At 46.1% G+C, this 16791-nt stretch overlaps 1 protein-coding gene across 2 annotated transcripts in view; it reads left to right on the forward strand.

Annotated features, from left to right (window-relative positions):
* The window catches only part of COL22A1 (collagen type XXII alpha 1 chain), a 263198-nt gene that overhangs the window by 190670 nt on the left and 55737 nt on the right, over window positions 1-16791 (forward strand). For both annotated transcript variants that reach the window (XM_004431045.3, XM_087447112.1), the window contains exons 41-45: window positions 1113-1166; window positions 2924-2968; window positions 7540-7587; window positions 12826-12939; window positions 13321-13374. In XM_004431045.3, the coding sequence (XP_004431102.2) occupies window positions 1113-1166; window positions 2924-2968; window positions 7540-7587; window positions 12826-12939; window positions 13321-13374 (315 nt within the window). The remainder of the gene's footprint in view (window positions 1-1112; window positions 1167-2923; window positions 2969-7539; window positions 7588-12825; window positions 12940-13320; window positions 13375-16791) is intronic.

Raw genomic sequence — 16791 nt, forward strand, 5'->3', positions numbered from 1 at the left:
TTTTGAATCCTGGCTTCACCACCCCCAGGCACACAGCCATGATCAAATGAAGGATCTCTCCTAATCTATAAGGTGGGCATGGTAAGACCCATGGGCCATTGTGGAAATCTGATGGACTACCTACATGTAAAGCAACAGGAGAGTTCTCAGTAAACATTTGTTCTTTGGAGTAGCAGCCATTGATGATAAGCACATGCACGCATTTACCAGGAAACGTGAATTTCTATAAACTCACCCCAAAGCAGGAAGAGCTGCGTATTAGCAGCTATGATGATACTGTACCTTACGTCACGTTACATGTGTTAAATTCTGCTCACTCATATGGTTTCTGAGCCGAAGAGAACAGGGATTTTTATACCCATATTTTATAGATGAGGAAACTGAGGCTCTGAGCAGTTAATTGACAGGCATGAGATTTCAGAGCAAGTTCTTGTAAAGTAGAGATAAGGTAGATGGGACTCCCAGTGGAAGGGTTGGGGTGTAGGGGAGATTGGTGAAGGCCCCGGAGGAGGCAGGGTTAGCTCCTGAGCAGCCATGTGGCACAGTTCCAGCAACAGCCAGGACAAAGAGCTGATTCCCATCTTCAGATCTATTTAAGGAAAATTTCTGCAGGAAGTGAGATCCATAATGAGAGATACTTGTGCCAAGTTGATATTTTCCAGAAATTTTCAACAGAATGGGAGTGATTTTCTTATGAAAAATAATAACTGTCATCTGAGTGCTGGGCACTGTGCTCGGCCTGGCACAAATTACCTTATTTAGCTGGTCAGCAAGCCCCGGGGGCTGGTTATCCACCGGATGTGGAAGAGGTGAGTCTGGATTTGTGCTCTGGCCTGTCCCTTCCTCTCAAGAAAGGGACCTGCGAATGGGGCCTGAGCAGTAAGGCTCGCATGAAGGTTTTCCAGAGCATTCTGTGTGCATATTTAATACGTCTACCTCCTCAAGCATAGTGAAATGAGTAAGCTCTGAGCAGGGTGTTCTTTGGCACATGCATTATGTCAGATTCCTCATAGCAACAGGCCATTTGTACAAGAAGAGCCCACTATTGCCAAGGAAAGGGGGCCTTATTTTGCTTAAACTGTTGGTGGATGTTTTCTCTTCTTTTTCCTCAGGGATCTCGAGGCTTACCTGGATTCCCCGGGCCCCAGGGCCCAGCAGGCCAGAATGTAAGTAAAGAGAAATGGTACAGGCTCAGTTGAGGTTCTTATAGACTCCCCTGGAAGCCCAGCCTCCAGGATCTCCTGGCCTCCCTTGACCGGGAAACCCCCAGAAGAGCTTTTCTTCTCCACTAATCCCTGCTCCTTCTATTAATTGTGGCCTATAATTTTGTATTGTCTGGTTTTATTTCTTATGCTTTTGTGTTATGCTTTTTGAACCTTGTAAGCTCCTGGGTATCCTATACAATGCCTACTATTTTTGTCAGTTTTCTTACATATCTAGCCCATCAGTTCTGCTCAAATCGGGTACCACCTTCTCCATGGACTCATTCCTGACCCCTCCCCATAATGGCTTTCTCCTTTCAAGGGAATTCCACAGACTTATCTGATGCTCATTGAGGATGCATCCCTTTCTACTTTGTGGCAATGATAATCATCTCTTGGTTTTTTTTTTTTTTTGAGGAAGATCAGCCCTGAGCTAACATCCATGCTAACCCTCCTCTTTTTGCTGAGGAAGACCGGCTCTGAGCTAACATCTATTGCCAATCCTCTTCCTTTTATTCCCCCAAAGCCCCAGTAGATAGTTTATGTCATAGTTGCACATCCTTCTAGTTGCTGTATGTGGGACGTGGCCTCAGCATGGCCGGAGAAGTGGTGCGTCGGTGCGGGCTCGGGATCCGAACCCCGGGCCGCTAGTAGCGGAGCGTGCGCACTTAACCAGTAAGCCACGGGGCCGGCCCCATCTGTTGTTTTGATGATCTGGCTTTTGCTCAGATAGATCTGAGCTCCAAGAAGGTAGGGACCATGTGTCTCATGCATCTCTAGGTCCTTGATCCCTAACAGCATGCCAGGTACATAGAAGTTACTGGATACATACTCACTGACAAAATGGATAAATGACAAAGATGAGTTCTTATGAAGCAAAGATGCCTAGCATCATTACGTGGTAATATTTATTAATTAGACATGCATCTTTCCATTTCTATGGAAATAGAAAATTTTAGTTCACTATGAGCAGGAACAATAAATTATCTTCTTCTTCCCTTCCTTGAGTTTTATTTCAGAGAAGAAAGTTACCCTCTAATTCTTGTCTCCAAATGTTCAAATTTACCTGCTCCACTTTTAACATTACATTCTTATAGCCAGTCCAATAGAAGAATGCTCCTCTGTTTGAAAGCTGGTCCTTCCACTTGTGTTTGGAAAAGGATGGCAGAAGTTTAAGATAGGTGTGTGTGCATGAGTTGTTTTTGGTTTTGCATTTTGGATAAGAGTTATGGAGAGGCCGGCCGGGTGGCGCAAGCAGCTAAATGCGTGCGCTCTGCTGCGGCGGCCCGGGGTTCGTCGGTTCGGATCCCAGGCGCGCACCGACGCACTGCTTGGCAAGCCATGTTGTGGTGGCGTCCCATATAAAGTGGAGGAAGATGGGCACGGATGTTAGCCCAGGGCCAGTCTTCCTCAGCAAAAAAAGAGGAGGATTGGCAGATGATAGCACAGGGCTGATCTTCCTCACACACACAAAAAAAAAGTTATGGAGAGGTAGCTTACTGTTTTAAACATACGTCACAGTTGACTATTTCCTGAGAAGCCTTGGGTATTCAACTGAGATCTCATAGATGAATTTTTATTGGCGCCAATCTTCACTGTTGGGTGACATTTTTTCCACCGAGTCACGCTTGGCAGGTACAGAGGTTGGGGCAGCGGGTGGGCAGAGTGGATGAGGATTATGTGCTTAACACAGTTAATGTTTTGTTTCCTTCTTCTCTTAGGGTCTACCAGGAAATCCAGGAGAAAGAGGGCCTCCTGGTAAACCAGTATGTCATCTAACTGTTCTGGATGAATATTGACTATCAGTCAGGGCTCCAGTGAGAATAAAATGCATCAGATGGTTCAAGAGACTTTTAAAAAGGGACTTTTTATAAAGCTGTGGGCAGAGGGAACTCATCAGAGATGCTGTGATGCCCAGAGATAAACCATAGGGGGAAGTCAATACTACCATAATACCTATTTTCAGAGCCAAGTGGGAGTGAGAATGGAGGAGAAGGGACTACTAGGTGGGAGCTATAGTTGTGGGTTCAAAGCCACTGCCAGAAAGCTTGGCCCAAGGCAGGGAGGGAGCATGTCTCCCTCCTCCAGTTTCCTAAGGTGCTTCTCATTGGTCCAGGTCAACCACAGGCCAGCAGGCAAGTGAGTGGTGGTACATTCCCAGGGGTGCAGCCTCCTGGGCATGGAGCAGGACAGAGAAGGATCAAAAGTGGATCTTGGGTGAACAAATGGACACCAGCATCATACACTGCAAATTCCTAACTGGCTCATTTCCTGCCCTTTTGTTCAGTAATGTCAAGACCTCCCAGTTGCCCCCTTTTTATAGTAGCAGAAATTTTCTTTCCTCTCTCACAGTGAGAACAGTGGAAGCTGTGAAACGTTGAGCAGAAATAGATGGTCCTGAGTGTTTGGTCCTTGGCAATGTGGCCATATTCTAGCCCAAGGTCCTGTAGGCTTCCCTGATATGTTCCCATTCATTTTCTGGGAACCCACCTGACTAAGTTACCAATCAATGCCAGAGAAGCCCAGAAGGTTTAGCCAAGTATAACCAGGCCATGGGTGGGCCCTGCAGGGAAGGAGAAGTGAAGATGAGCAGGTCCGGGTAGGTGAGGAGGCAGCTGTGCAGACACAGGAGAAATTAGTCCACTGAAAGATGTTACCTAAGATGAAAGAGACAGTAGCAGTCAAGACTGGAGAATCTCAGGCCTCGAGACTGAGACCATAAGTCTGGTTCCAGAAACCAGTATGCTCACCTGGGCAGAATCTTTACCTCAAGATGAATCTGAAAGGCCACTTGTCTCCTTGCAAGCCTGGCCTTCTACAAGTTTCAGACAAGGACCCAAGGCACAGAGGCCCTGTGGGCTCAAACAATTATCCCTCCCTAATCCAAGCTGCTGGGCACAGCAGAGACCTGGAGGCAGATCCTGGTGTGTCTAGAAGGGTCCTGAAATGTTTCACTGAAGACCTTCCAATGGGATGAGTGAAAAGTCTTGTTGGAAGTTAGGGAGAACTTGTTCATTCACTCATCCTCCTCTACGGAATCAGCGTTACAGGAGCCAAATACACCGCATAGAACCCACTTCATTACCCCATTGCCCCCTGGTGAAGTGGGTGAAAGATTAAGGTTCAGGCCTGAGGCTAAATGGGGGTTCAAATGACCTTTGCCAAATCTAGACCTTGACACTGCTCTGCAAGAAGAATTAAGTCAGCAGAGTCCAGCTGACAATGTGGACAATCATGAGTATCTCACAGCTGGTCACTAGCAGAACAGAGAGAGAAAAAGGAAATCGGTATATTTTTGACTACTCTTAAATTCACTGAACCACTCTTTCCAAATGGTCCCGAGTACAGCCAGTAGCTTTCAGAGTCTCTATGTTCTTGCTAATCAGTTAAGTCATTTCTTCAGGGGTTCCCAAGACCATCCTCAGGTTCAGTGATTCACTAGAAGGGCTCACAAAACTTAGGAAAGCTGTTATACTCATGGCTATGGTGTATTACAGTGAAAGGATACAGATTAAAAGGAGCACAGGAAAAAGATGCATAGAGCAGAGGCCGAGAGACAAGGGCCTGAGGGCCTCTCAGGGCCTGAGAGATGAGGCTCAGATCTTCCGGTTTTTCTCTCTCAGTGAATGTGTGCAGACAGCACTTAATTCTTCCAGCAATTATGTGTAATCAAATGATAGGTGAGATAACAATGAGTGCTCTGGAGAAGCACAAAGCATTGCTAACAAGGGAAGCTCACCCAAGCCTTGGTGTCCAGGGTTTTTACTGGGAGTTGGTTGTGTAGGCATGGCATACCTACATGGCTGATCTTAGTTACTCAGTGTCCAACCCCTCCAGAGGTCGAATTGATATTACACAGCCCAAGGCCCCCACCATAAATCACATTGTTAGCATAAACTATCTGTGAGGCCCACGACCGTAAGTTAACAAAGACACTCTTATGGGTGAGACATTCCGAAGACTTACAGGTTATCCCTCAGGAGCTGGTAAGCGCCATACCTTTCTTTGGAACGTGCAGGGTTTGGACAACCTAGGTCTGCTGAGTTAGTCCTTTACTGCACAGTCATCATCCCTCAGTGGGTGGAGAGTGGGACCTGAAGTGTTTCTCCAATGCTGCACCCATAGAATTCCTTCCAGGAATCCCCCTGTCTAGGGTTGACTTCTCTAGAAGCAGAGCCTCTGGTAGAGATTCTTGTGCAAGTGATTGGTTGAGGGAGTGCTCTCAGATGCAACCTGCAAGGATTGAGAGAAGCAGGACATGGAGGGGAAAAGCCCGTCAAAGATGTGGGTTCAACTGGAATCTGGCCTTGGCCTGATCCCACAAAGAGCTCTGAAGTGTGAATGGCACCATGGATCTGTTCCTTCTGGTGTTAAGGGGCCATTCTTTTTTAACTTCATATTGATCAGTCATTGGCTATGTAAGCTCCCTGGCATTTCCAGCCAGTATTCCCAGCAGCCAGAGGATGGATACACCGTGAGGTAAGGAGGATCTAGACAGGTCACAGACTGTGTCTTCTGCACTGTCAACACTTCCTATGGTTTGTCCTCTTATCCCATCATGCCTGACAATGATCCATCATGGGTGACCAACTCCTTACAGGAGAGCATGACAGTCTGTTATGCCTCCTGTGTCCACCTTCAGGAGGCCACCACCCACACACATACCCTGTTCCCATGCATCTTCTTGGGACCTATCTTGTGAGGTTTGCAGAAATGGGTCAGAACAAGACATTAATTAAATTATCCGCGAGGCCACACTGTACCTAAACTGAAAATTCACTCCTTGTTCTCTCCCTCTATAACTAATGCCCAGCCATGTTGGCTAATATAGCTCACTTTAATTATACAAAGGGCTCAAATGACATGTAAAAATATCCCAAGTATACAATGCCAGCAGCAAAAGGTGTCCTGACTTGAACAATATGAATCCTCTACTGTATTAACTTCCCAGGGAAAAATATGTCTTCAAAATAAAACCCCTTTTCCCCTTTTAAATTAAGGTTTTAAGAAATTAATGTTGCAAAGGCTGGTCTTCCTCCAGAGGTCTCACTCAGATGACTAGGGAGGGTCTTGGCTTTGCCTTTAGCAGCTGCAACCTAAGTGAGCTCTCACACAGGGCTCATCCTTCCTTCAGCGCCTCCAAGTCTGAATCAGTCCAACCCAGTCTCTCTGGGGTGCCCTCCGCCTTCAATAGCCCAGACGGTTGATCAGATACTTGAGCATATCAGCACAGAAGACACACAAACATGACCCCAGCTACTGCCAAGGTTCTCCTATGCATACTTATATGATGTCACCGTCATGTGGTTTTTGTTAGCCACAGGATGTGGCAGAAAGCCTGTGGGGTCAGAGAAGGAAAGAAGCCAGGAAAATTTTCTTGGTTTCAGCCTCCCCAAATTGCTAGATTTGATTCAGAACTCATAAATATAACCTCAAATTTAATCAGAAGAAATCAGCCACGACAAGTTCACTTGTGACCAGAGCTTCTAATATTCTACCACCATCCGTCTGGAGAGCGGATTCTCTGGTCGTTCTTTTCTGTTGCAAAACTTCAAGTTTGCCAAGAAGCAAGCCAATCTCTGATTCTTTCCCCAGATTCCCTTCTTCCCTTTAGTGTCAGCCTTTTAATTTCCATTTTCCTTCCCAACCTTGTGTTCCTTGCACCCTAATGGGAACCCAACCTCTAGCCCATCTTGGGCTCCACGCTGGCCACAATCATAAGATGCCACACTCCACCTCACGGTGGGTTTGAATGTGAATTCAGTCACCCGCAGACTCCTACATACCTTCAGAGGCTTTGTAATTACACTTGATTTCTGAAATCTCCTTCCCCAAGTTAAGAGACTTCTAACCCATAATGATGGATGAGGTTTAAAATGCTATTTCACCTGGGAGAGCTGAAGAAATTGCTTTAAATTCATGCTGAGTTGGAATGACTGATAGCAACAGCTGTTACCCATTTGGAGAATCCAGGACAGTCTGTCCCTTTGCCTTGCACGGTACCCATGTGACCTATTGGGTTGTGATGGAGGTAGGGAGGAAGGACAACCAGGAGAAGAGACGGGGCCAGCAGAAGGAGACTGGAGACCAGAAAGGCCGATGTCAGTCAGGCTTGGCTCGGACTGGCAGCCCTTGCACTCGCTGCCTCAGAAGGATCATCTTTCTGTGGCGCTCAGGCGTGGGATGTAGACTGGGCTGTGTGCATCTTGTGCATGGCACAGATGCATTATGAGTTACAGCTTAAAATTTGAAAACCTCTCACTGTCCCAAGGAGCATGGACTAGACTGTATGCATGCAAGTGTATATGTCCGTATTTATTTATTTTTACTTTGGCAGGGCCTCTCTCCACTGCTGTCTCCAGAGGACATAAATCTCTTGGTTAAGGTAAAAGCATAAAATAAATGTGCATGTGCTTTAAAAATGGTGATGAGGGTTTGGAGATGTCAATAATAAGTGTTTTTTTTTTTTTCCAGAACAACTATTTTATAGTATTAATGATAATAGCAACACTTGTTGAGAACTCACTATGTATCCGGCAATGTGGTAAAGCCACTGTCCAATACGGCAGCCACTGGCCACGTGTTAATTTAAATTTAAGTTAAGTAAAATTAAATGTAATTAAAATGTCAGGTCCTTGGTCACACTAGCCACATTCCAAGTACATAATAGCCACATGTGGCTAGAGCCTGTCTTATTGGACAGTGCAGATATAGAGCCTTTCCCATCACCACAGAAATCTCTCCTGGGCAGTGCTGTGTGCTAAATGACCGACGTGCATCTCTTATTTAATTTTCACAGTTACTCTCTGAGCTTGGTACTGTTTATGTTCTTGTTTTGCATGTCAGGAACCTGAGACACTGTGAGGGCCAGTGACTTTCTGGGAATAGAAGCCACTCCTCAATGATTCCAGAGACTGACCTTTAACCCCACACAGGACGCCTCGTGTTCTGAAACGAGGGCCATAGGCAGAGTCAACCGGGTTGGATGTGGGTCCTGCTGGTGCGAGGGCCAAAGCACGGGTACAGGAGGTGTAAGCAGCTGCCGGGCCCTCTAGCCAGAAGGAGCCCGGATTTGAGTGCAAGCTTAGCTGGTTTTCAGAACCACGTGCACTTTCTCTGTGAGTGACAAAGGCCCTGAGAAGTTGAGCCTAGTTCTGCTGACATAGAGAAATGAATGCTGGATGCCCAGGTGCCTGGCCAAGGGCCTCAGGTCTTAAATGGTGGAGAGCTGGGAGAGGCTGTGAGCAAGACAGCAGCGGGGTAAGATTTACGTTTCAGAAAGAACACTCTTGCTGCAATGAGTGTGGAGGACCCTTTTGCTGCCTCTACTTCCATCCTTTATCTTAATTTTGAGTGAAGCTTGACACTTGTGTGATCAGCCCCTTCTTCACTTCCTGTGTTCTAAGAAACCCTTGGGTGACGTCAAAAAATATCTAGTTCATGCATGAGAGCAGAGGGGAAGAAACGAAAAAGGAAACCTTCTCAAAAGCCTGGGACTCTTCATCTCTCTACGCACTGAGATGCTTTGATGGAAAATTATACATTTTATTAAAAAATGAAAGGAAATAGAACAATCTTTCCTGATTTTTATTGATGAGAGGTAGTTTTCCACGGTCAAGGACATGACAAGAAATCGTTATCTATTGATTTAATCCCTTTGTTTATTATAGACTTTTATGAGCCTAGATCATTTTTTCATAATTCTGTCGCTCTGGAGGGAGCTGGGTTTGCATCAGCCCTGTCCCCCCCCCCACTCCCACCAAGGGTTTCAACCTCAAGATGTTCCAATCTTTATGCCAGTGATAACAAGAGTGAATACTATGGGGGTTAAGTATTATGCTTCATGGCTACAGCATTGAGACAGACATTTAGTCAGATAAATATTCTTTCTCTACTAAAGGATGCAGCTTTGTTCATCAGAGCAGCTAGGAACCTCAGAGGGAATGTGAGCACCTACATTCAGGGTGGCATCTGAGACTCCCTCATCCCACAGAGCTGTGTTTTGCCTGGAAACCCTGTAGACACCAGCCCAGGCAGGTGGGTTTGCCCAGGTCTGCAGAGTTGACCATCATAGCTCCCTGTTTTAGTCAGCTGCAGGCATCTTTATGCTGTAGGTTAATGCCTACTGGTCTGGTCCAGGTGGCTGGTGGCAGATCCCTCCCTTGCTGAAAAGGCATCTTTTATTACAGAATATTTACCTCTACCCCGAAGAATTTTATAGCATCATATAACTCACTCTGACAGTTGGAAAACTGCCTGGGTAGAAAATTCATCTTCTAAGAGTCTCTGTTAAATGAACTTCTATAGTTGGATCTGTGCCCAGGGAGGTCATCCTCAGAACGTCTCCATTAGATGATTCCCTTGGATAAATGTTATTTCATGCCATCCTTACAAACAACCCTGTGGGAGGGTACTATTACTGTCTGCATTCTACAGAGGAGGAGGTGGAGCACAGATGAGCAAGTCACTTGTTCAAGGGAACAGAGCTGGATAGTGGCAGAGCCAAGACTCAAGCCCAGTGTGGCCAACTCCAAACCCTGTGCTTACCCCTCTGCTGTCCAACTATCTCTATGTGAGCCAGAACTTCCCGACAGCCACCTGATCAAGTACGGCCACGTAGTGAGTCCCCTGCCTGTCACCAGAGGTTTGAAATGTAGGTTACACAAGCCCCTGGCAGTGAAGATTCAGGTGTCCAACGAGAGGTTGGGCGAGATGACCTGGAGGTTATTTCTACTCCTGGGAAACAGCAATTGCTTTTTCCTACGTAGCGAAGACTACAGCATTCCTCCCTTTTGTTGGCATTTTATTGAGCACTTACTTGGTATTCTGTACCACGCTGAATACGACGACACAGGTAGCCGGGTGCTGAAAACATCTCAGACAAAAGGAAAGGGATAGAGACCAGAGGGGATCAATATTTATAGATTACGCACAAGGAACCTTGCAACATGCTGGGAGCTTTGCATGCATTAGTTCATTTAAATTTTGCAACAATCTCCTAAGGTAGGTGAATGATCTTTGTTAACAGATAAGGAAATAGACTCAAAGAGATTAAGTGACTTGCTTGAGATAACTCAGTTAAGCGGAGGAGCTGGGGGCCAGTACTGATGATCAAGGGCATCTGATCTGTGAATGGGGCAAGGCAACATATTTAGGGAGGAAAATAATAACTAACAACGGAATTGCTCATGTAACAGCTAAAATCTATTGTGTTCTCAGTATGCCAGGCATGGCATCTGGCATCTTCCATTCATTATCTCATTTATTTCCCACCAGACTTTGAGGTCTCCATTTCATACATAAGGAGGATGGGGCTCAGAGAGGTGAAGCTATGGTCCCAGGTGGGCAGAGTCTGCAGCGTGGTCTGGGCAAGCCCATCTGGTTGGAAGCAGAACCCTATCTGGTCTCAAGGAATTTCCAGGAGCCCAGGGTTAGGAAGGACTGGGGGCCCCAGGTGAGCATTGGTAAGACTTCAAGCTGAGGGCTGTTCTTGCCCTTGGTTCACGGATTCCAGGACTGGGTCAGTGTAGTAAGTGCAGCCCCCTCACTGGTAATTCTGGGGGCTGCTGGGGCTGCTGACAGCTCTGGTCTTCGGGGAACAATCCTGCACAGAATCTGCGACTAAGACAGACCCAGGTGGAGAGTTAGCACTGCCAGAAATTGGAAAGAAATAGGAAAGCAGTGAGATTTTGTATCACTAAGATATAATCACTTTATGCTGTGGATCCCTCTGGAAAGAATGGTTTCTAATAGCCACTGCACCCTCCAAGTCCAGCAAAATCTCAGTGGCCAGAATTTCTGCTGCCACCAGGCTAACACCATTCCCATACATCCATATAGCCATTGTTATAGTGTTTCATGGGTGCATCTCATTTTAAAGAACTGCAAAAGAAGGTCTAGGAATGGGTGAGTTCCTTCCAGCTCTGCTACGCTTCCCAACAAAAACCAACAGGCCAAAATAGCATCCTATGGTTATCTCATTCACCTTGGCTTCATATACCCCAACATTTAGCACTCTCCACCATCCAAAAAAAAAAACCAAAAATCAACCAGCTTCTCAAACCATCCACTAAAGGAAGATAGCACACGACACTGAAAGGTTAGGTGGGCAGTCGGTCAGCCAAGTCGGCTGGCTCATTCATTTATTGAACTCATATTCTGTGGAAGGCTATCTGATAAAGCAACTCTACCTGTCTTCTGCGAGTTCACATTTTCTTTTTGCTTGGTGGGGAGAGGATGGAGTTATAAACAGACCACTTCAACAATGAGACAGGGGCTTCAATAGTGGAAATTCCTGGAGTCCAAGGGAGCAGGAACTTATCCCCAATCCGAAACAATCAGGAAGACTTCTTGGAGAAGGAAACTTCTAAAGTATCTTCAAAGATTGTATGGGAGTGAAACAAGTAAAAGGAAAGTGGACCATTCAGAGTTGCCTTTGTGACAGAAAAACTCTTCCGTCCTGAATTAGAGACTAGGATGAAGGCTAAGTCACCTGAAACATCACCTTCTTGACTGTGAACAAGCACAGCTTCCCTGTGCCTGTGCAGATCCCTCTAGTGGAGCGTTCGAAAGGCCATAGTTAACGCATGTATTTTGTGTCAATTGATGCCATTTAACCGTGAGCTCTTCAAGACACATACTCATTGTGGTCTCAAAGCGGAAAGGCAGAGAGCCTAGCAGTGGATGCCCTGCAAGTAATTTTTCCATTGAGGGAGTCACTGAGTGAATACGTGACTTAATGGTAATAGCTAAATGCACTGGGAATTATCTGATGCTATTCTAGGTGCCTTTATATTATCTCATTTAATCCTGATCACAAGGAGAGAAGGAGGAAGAAGATTGAGGCTTGAAGACACAAACTAAGACTCTGGGATGTGAGATAGGCCAGAGGGTGGTCACTCCAGTGAGTTTTATTTGGTACATACTGAGCTCCAAGCTGTAAGATCTAGGGATGACATAGACAAATTAGAAAAAGTGTGTCCTGGGCTGGGAGAACTTGAAATTCGCTCCAAAGACAGTACTCACCTGCCTCAAAGAAGGAGAGCAAAACTCAATTCTAGGAACATTTACTAAATGCCTACTTTGGACAAAGAATAACACCGGGTATGGTCAGATTGGGCGTGTGTGACGGCAGGGAAGCCCTGAGGGTATGGGCCCCTTGCATCCTTTGTGCTGCTTCTTTGTTCAGAAACCACTTAGGCAAACCCTTGAGACAGAGAACGCAGCTTCCAGCCTTGTTTTGTGTTTAGCCTTAGGGACAGAGCAGGTTATTTTTAGCAATACTAAATCTTTGCACTGAGTCTGTACTGTGGATGATTTTAGATGCTCACAGATATTGGTACATGCACTTTTGACATCATTGTCTCGGGCTATTGTTCCAGCAGTCTGCCTGGCCAGAAGTAGGGAGAAATGAGGTAATAATCTACATATATCAGCACCAAAATCTAATTTAAGGTTAAGGGAGAGAAAAATGCAAAATGTGACACAAAGTTTGTACGTGGGTGAAGACTCAATCCACTTGTTTGCTTTTCCATCATTCGCCGGCAGCCTCCTGTCTCGAGAGGGAAGAACTATGGCCACCTTTTGCTTTACAGGTGACTGTATTATTTACTCTCTCTCTCAGGATGTGTGCAATGACTGTCCTGCGGGCCCCCCAGGCCTCCCTGGTCTGCCAGGTTTTAAAGGGGACAAAGGTCTCCCGGGAAAGCCAGGGAGAGAAGGCACAGAAGGGAAAAAGGTAAGGATAAAGGGGAAACAGTCTTTATCACCACCAAGAAATAGATCATCTTGGAAATCCTGACACTTTCCTTCTGGAACAAATGGAAGGAGCCTACTGAAGGGTGTGAATATGGGAGAGGGGTCATTGGGGTCATCTTGAGGCTGATGACCTCACTGGCTACCATAGCAATTAACCACATTAGTTGTGGGTTATGCACAACCACACCTATACCACCACTTGCCCACATCTTTTGCTCAGACATGCTGGGAGTAGGTGTGGGAATGGGGAAATCCCAGTGGGAAATCAGTGAATAATGTGTCATGGCGATGGCTTGCTGATGACTCTGGGGATGGGCTTCAGACACTCATTCTTGGTTTTTTTCCTTTGTTCCTGCTCCAGGGAGATGCTGGGCCCAGAGGCCTCCCAGGGCCCCCTGGAATAGCTGGACCACAGGTTGGTGAGCCTTGATAAACATCTGTGTGCGTCCATTGTGCTCATCTCACTAGCTAATCTAAGTTTGAGGAAGAGTGATGTCTAGTGTAAAGGAATAATGTTTTTTTTGTCTTGTTTTGTTTCTTTTTACGGAGGAAGACTGGCCTGAGCTAACATCTGTTGCCAGTCTTCCTTTTTTTTTGGCTTGAGGAAGATTCTCCCTGAGCTAATATCCATGCCAGTCTTCCTCTATTTTGTATGTGGGTCACCACCACAGCATGGCTGACAAGTGGTGTAGGTCTGCGCCCGGGGTTATGAACCCACAAACCCAGCCCGCTGAAGTGGAGCGTGCCAAACTTTAACCACTATGCCACGGATCCGGCTTCAAAGGAATAATGGTTTTAAAATTAAAAAAAACATGTTCAAGGTCTAACCATGGCACTGACTACCTCAGTGACCTTGGGAAGGGTCACTTCAACTTGTTAAGTCTCAGGTTGCCCATCTACACATACCTGAGTGGTTGAAAGTATGAAATGAGCTATAGGATAGGAAAGTGTAGTACTTACTGGTTAAGACATGAGCTTTGGGGTCAGACTGCTCTGAATGTGAGTACCAGCCCTGAGTTGAGTCTTTGGAGCTGTGTGGCCTTTGGCAAAATCTTTGACTTCTCTGGGCCTCAGTTACACCACTCACTAATTATAAGAATAAAAATAACTTTAGAGATTTGTTATAGTTGAGTGATATAATGCATAAAAAGAACTTGGCACTCGATTTAAAAATATTATTAGGAAAGTGGTATGCAAATGCAAGTGAGTCTTATTAACTCTCATATTAATGATGAGGCCTAAAATGGGCAGGAAAGCTCTGTGGTTTCACAAAGACAGAGAGACCAGCATGGGAGGAAGGAGCTGTGACCTCAGCCATGGATCGAACAGGCAGGGAAGCTCTGGCTGCCAAAACAAGGGAGCTGTGGCTGTTGGGGCTCTTGGTGGTGACAGTATTTAGCTCTAATAAGAGACTGCATCAGTGCTGGCATGGGGGCAGGGAGGTGGGGGCTGACCTCCCACCCGCATTCTCCTTACCCCAACATTGATGCTCCCTAGGGGCTCTTCCCAATCACCTTGTGGCTTCCATGCTGCTGCAAGCTGTGCACACTGCCCCCTAACATTCCAAAATGTCACTGTTGGGGGGCTGGACTGATGGCATAGTGGTTAAGTTCGCACGCTCTGCTTCGGCGGCCTGGGCTGTGCAGTTTCGGATCCAGGGCACGGACCTACGCACCGCTCATCAAGCCATGCTGTGGAGGCATCCTATACATAAAATAGAGGAAGATGGGCACAGATGCTAGCTCAGGGCCAATCTTCCTCAGCAAAAAGAGGAAGATTGGCAATTGAGGTTAGCTCATGGCCAAGCTTCTTCACAAAAAAATCATAAAGTGTCACCGTGTGTCTTCCTGTGTCCTGGGTGGGACACAGTGTGGCTCATCTGATGGAGATGCAGCATAAAATTGTTAGTAGGAGAGAGAAACCAGGAGGCAGACGTTCAGGATTGGAATCCCATCTCAGCCCTGATCCTGGAATAGTTTCCTCCCCATAAACTAGGGAGGGTAAGAGCAGAGACCTTACAGACTTGTGGCCCTGGCAATGCTCCTCAGATGCCCCCACCAGCTCCTGGTGCGTTGTAAACCCTGAGTCACCCTTAGCTCTTGCGGCTCTTTCAGCCTCTGGGGGCACAGCCAGTGGCAGGGCCAGGATTGAGGTGAGGAATAGTCAGAAAATGTAAAGGGATGCCACAAACCTCAGTAACCAAGGTAAATAAGACCCTAATGCAATGTTTTTTAAAAGTTTGAAATTAATGCAATAGATCCATGAGAAACAAAATATCAAAATCTTAAATAAAGACAGGACCCAACCCTGCACTTGAAGGACTCGCCTCCCTTGCCCCCTAATCCCAGCCCTTCGGATCCCTGTGTTTATTTACATTTCCATATTTTGTTCATCTTGGATCAGTTAACATTAATTTGACTTTTTAAAATATGGCATTGGAACCTTCTTTATCTCGGACCCTGAGGTTTCCAGAGCCCCTTACGTTTTATACCCAAGGTGAGCGTCTCACTTGCCTCACCCCATGCTCAGCCCTGAAAAGGGGGTTGGAGCTATTATTATTACTGTTAAAAAGCAAGCAAGCAAACAAAAATACCAGACCTGTGGGATATCAGGATGGAAAACGTCCAGATCTCCCAGGCTCTGGCTGCAGGTTAAGATAGCTAGAGTTTGTTATCTATAGACTTTTGGAAGATTTGTAGGGTTTTGACATACCCAAGACTCATGCTTCAGGAACTACAAGATATCAGGTCTCAGTATAGATGGAACAAGAGATTCTGCCCGGGGCAGTGTTAGGTTAAGAGATACCAGCAAAGTGTAGCACCGTTTGCGCTATTTACTGTGTATTATCCTCCCTTTCAGGGGTCATCAGTGGAGGCTAAGCTCCTCGCCTAGAGGATTCTGCAGCAGGCAATTTCAGCTGATCTTTAAGTAACCTTTGCTGTCAACTTGCTGGCTGCTGGGGGTAGCCTGTGCCAGGAATCGCCTTTATTCAGAGAAACAAAAGCAAATCAATTAAACAGATAAAGAGTTCCCTCCTCTAAGTAGGAATAGTTTTCTTTATCAGCCCAACCCCCCCTGAGGTGCTGGTGTTATGGGATAATGGCTCTGTCTTTGTTCCTTTATAATTCACTTCAAGGGAGGGTCTGTTCCTTTACATATTCAGGGAAAGCCAAAGAAAGCTTCCATCCAGAAAAAGAACAAAAATTAGTACTGAGTATGAAAGACAGAGTTCTTGCTTTTCCTCTTGGGCGTCCATGGTGACCTTGAGAAGATCTCAGATCTAGGGGTCTGCCCTACGGAATGAGCCCCTGGCGGTTGCAGTGGGCAGTATGCCCAGTGTTCTAAGGGCCAAGGATCAGGTTACCTGCTTTACAATCTCCTGCAATCTTCAGCATAACCCTAGGAGGTAAAGCTATTGTCTCTCTTTACAGGTGAGGAAACTAAGGTTTAGCAAGATTAAGTGCCAGTATTACGAAACTAGTAGATGATATAATCAAGGTGAATCCTTGCTAGTCCAACTCCAGGATCCCCACTAGTTAGTATTCTGTTATCCTCTAACATGCCACCAACATCAGCACCAAGGATGGCTCCCAGTGTGCAGATATACTTGTCTACACTGCCTCTGATAATGCCCCTGTAACAGCTTCCCCTTACCACCACTTACTCTTGGGAAAATCAGTCACAGAGGAGTTGAATATCTTATCTGAGGATTCACAGGCTTGCCTTGGTTCTTGCCTTCAAACCCCAGCCAGTCTCTATGCTCTTCGTGCATCCCACACCACTCTCCAGAAAACAGACAGGAGGACTGTTTCATTTCCTCTCTGTTGAACTT

Source organism: Ceratotherium simum, chromosome 23 (genome assembly GCF_057802395.1).
Source record: "Ceratotherium simum simum isolate JZ-2026a chromosome 23, ASM5780239v1, whole genome shotgun sequence".
Taxonomy (NCBI): Eukaryota; Metazoa; Chordata; class Mammalia; order Perissodactyla; family Rhinocerotidae; genus Ceratotherium; species Ceratotherium simum.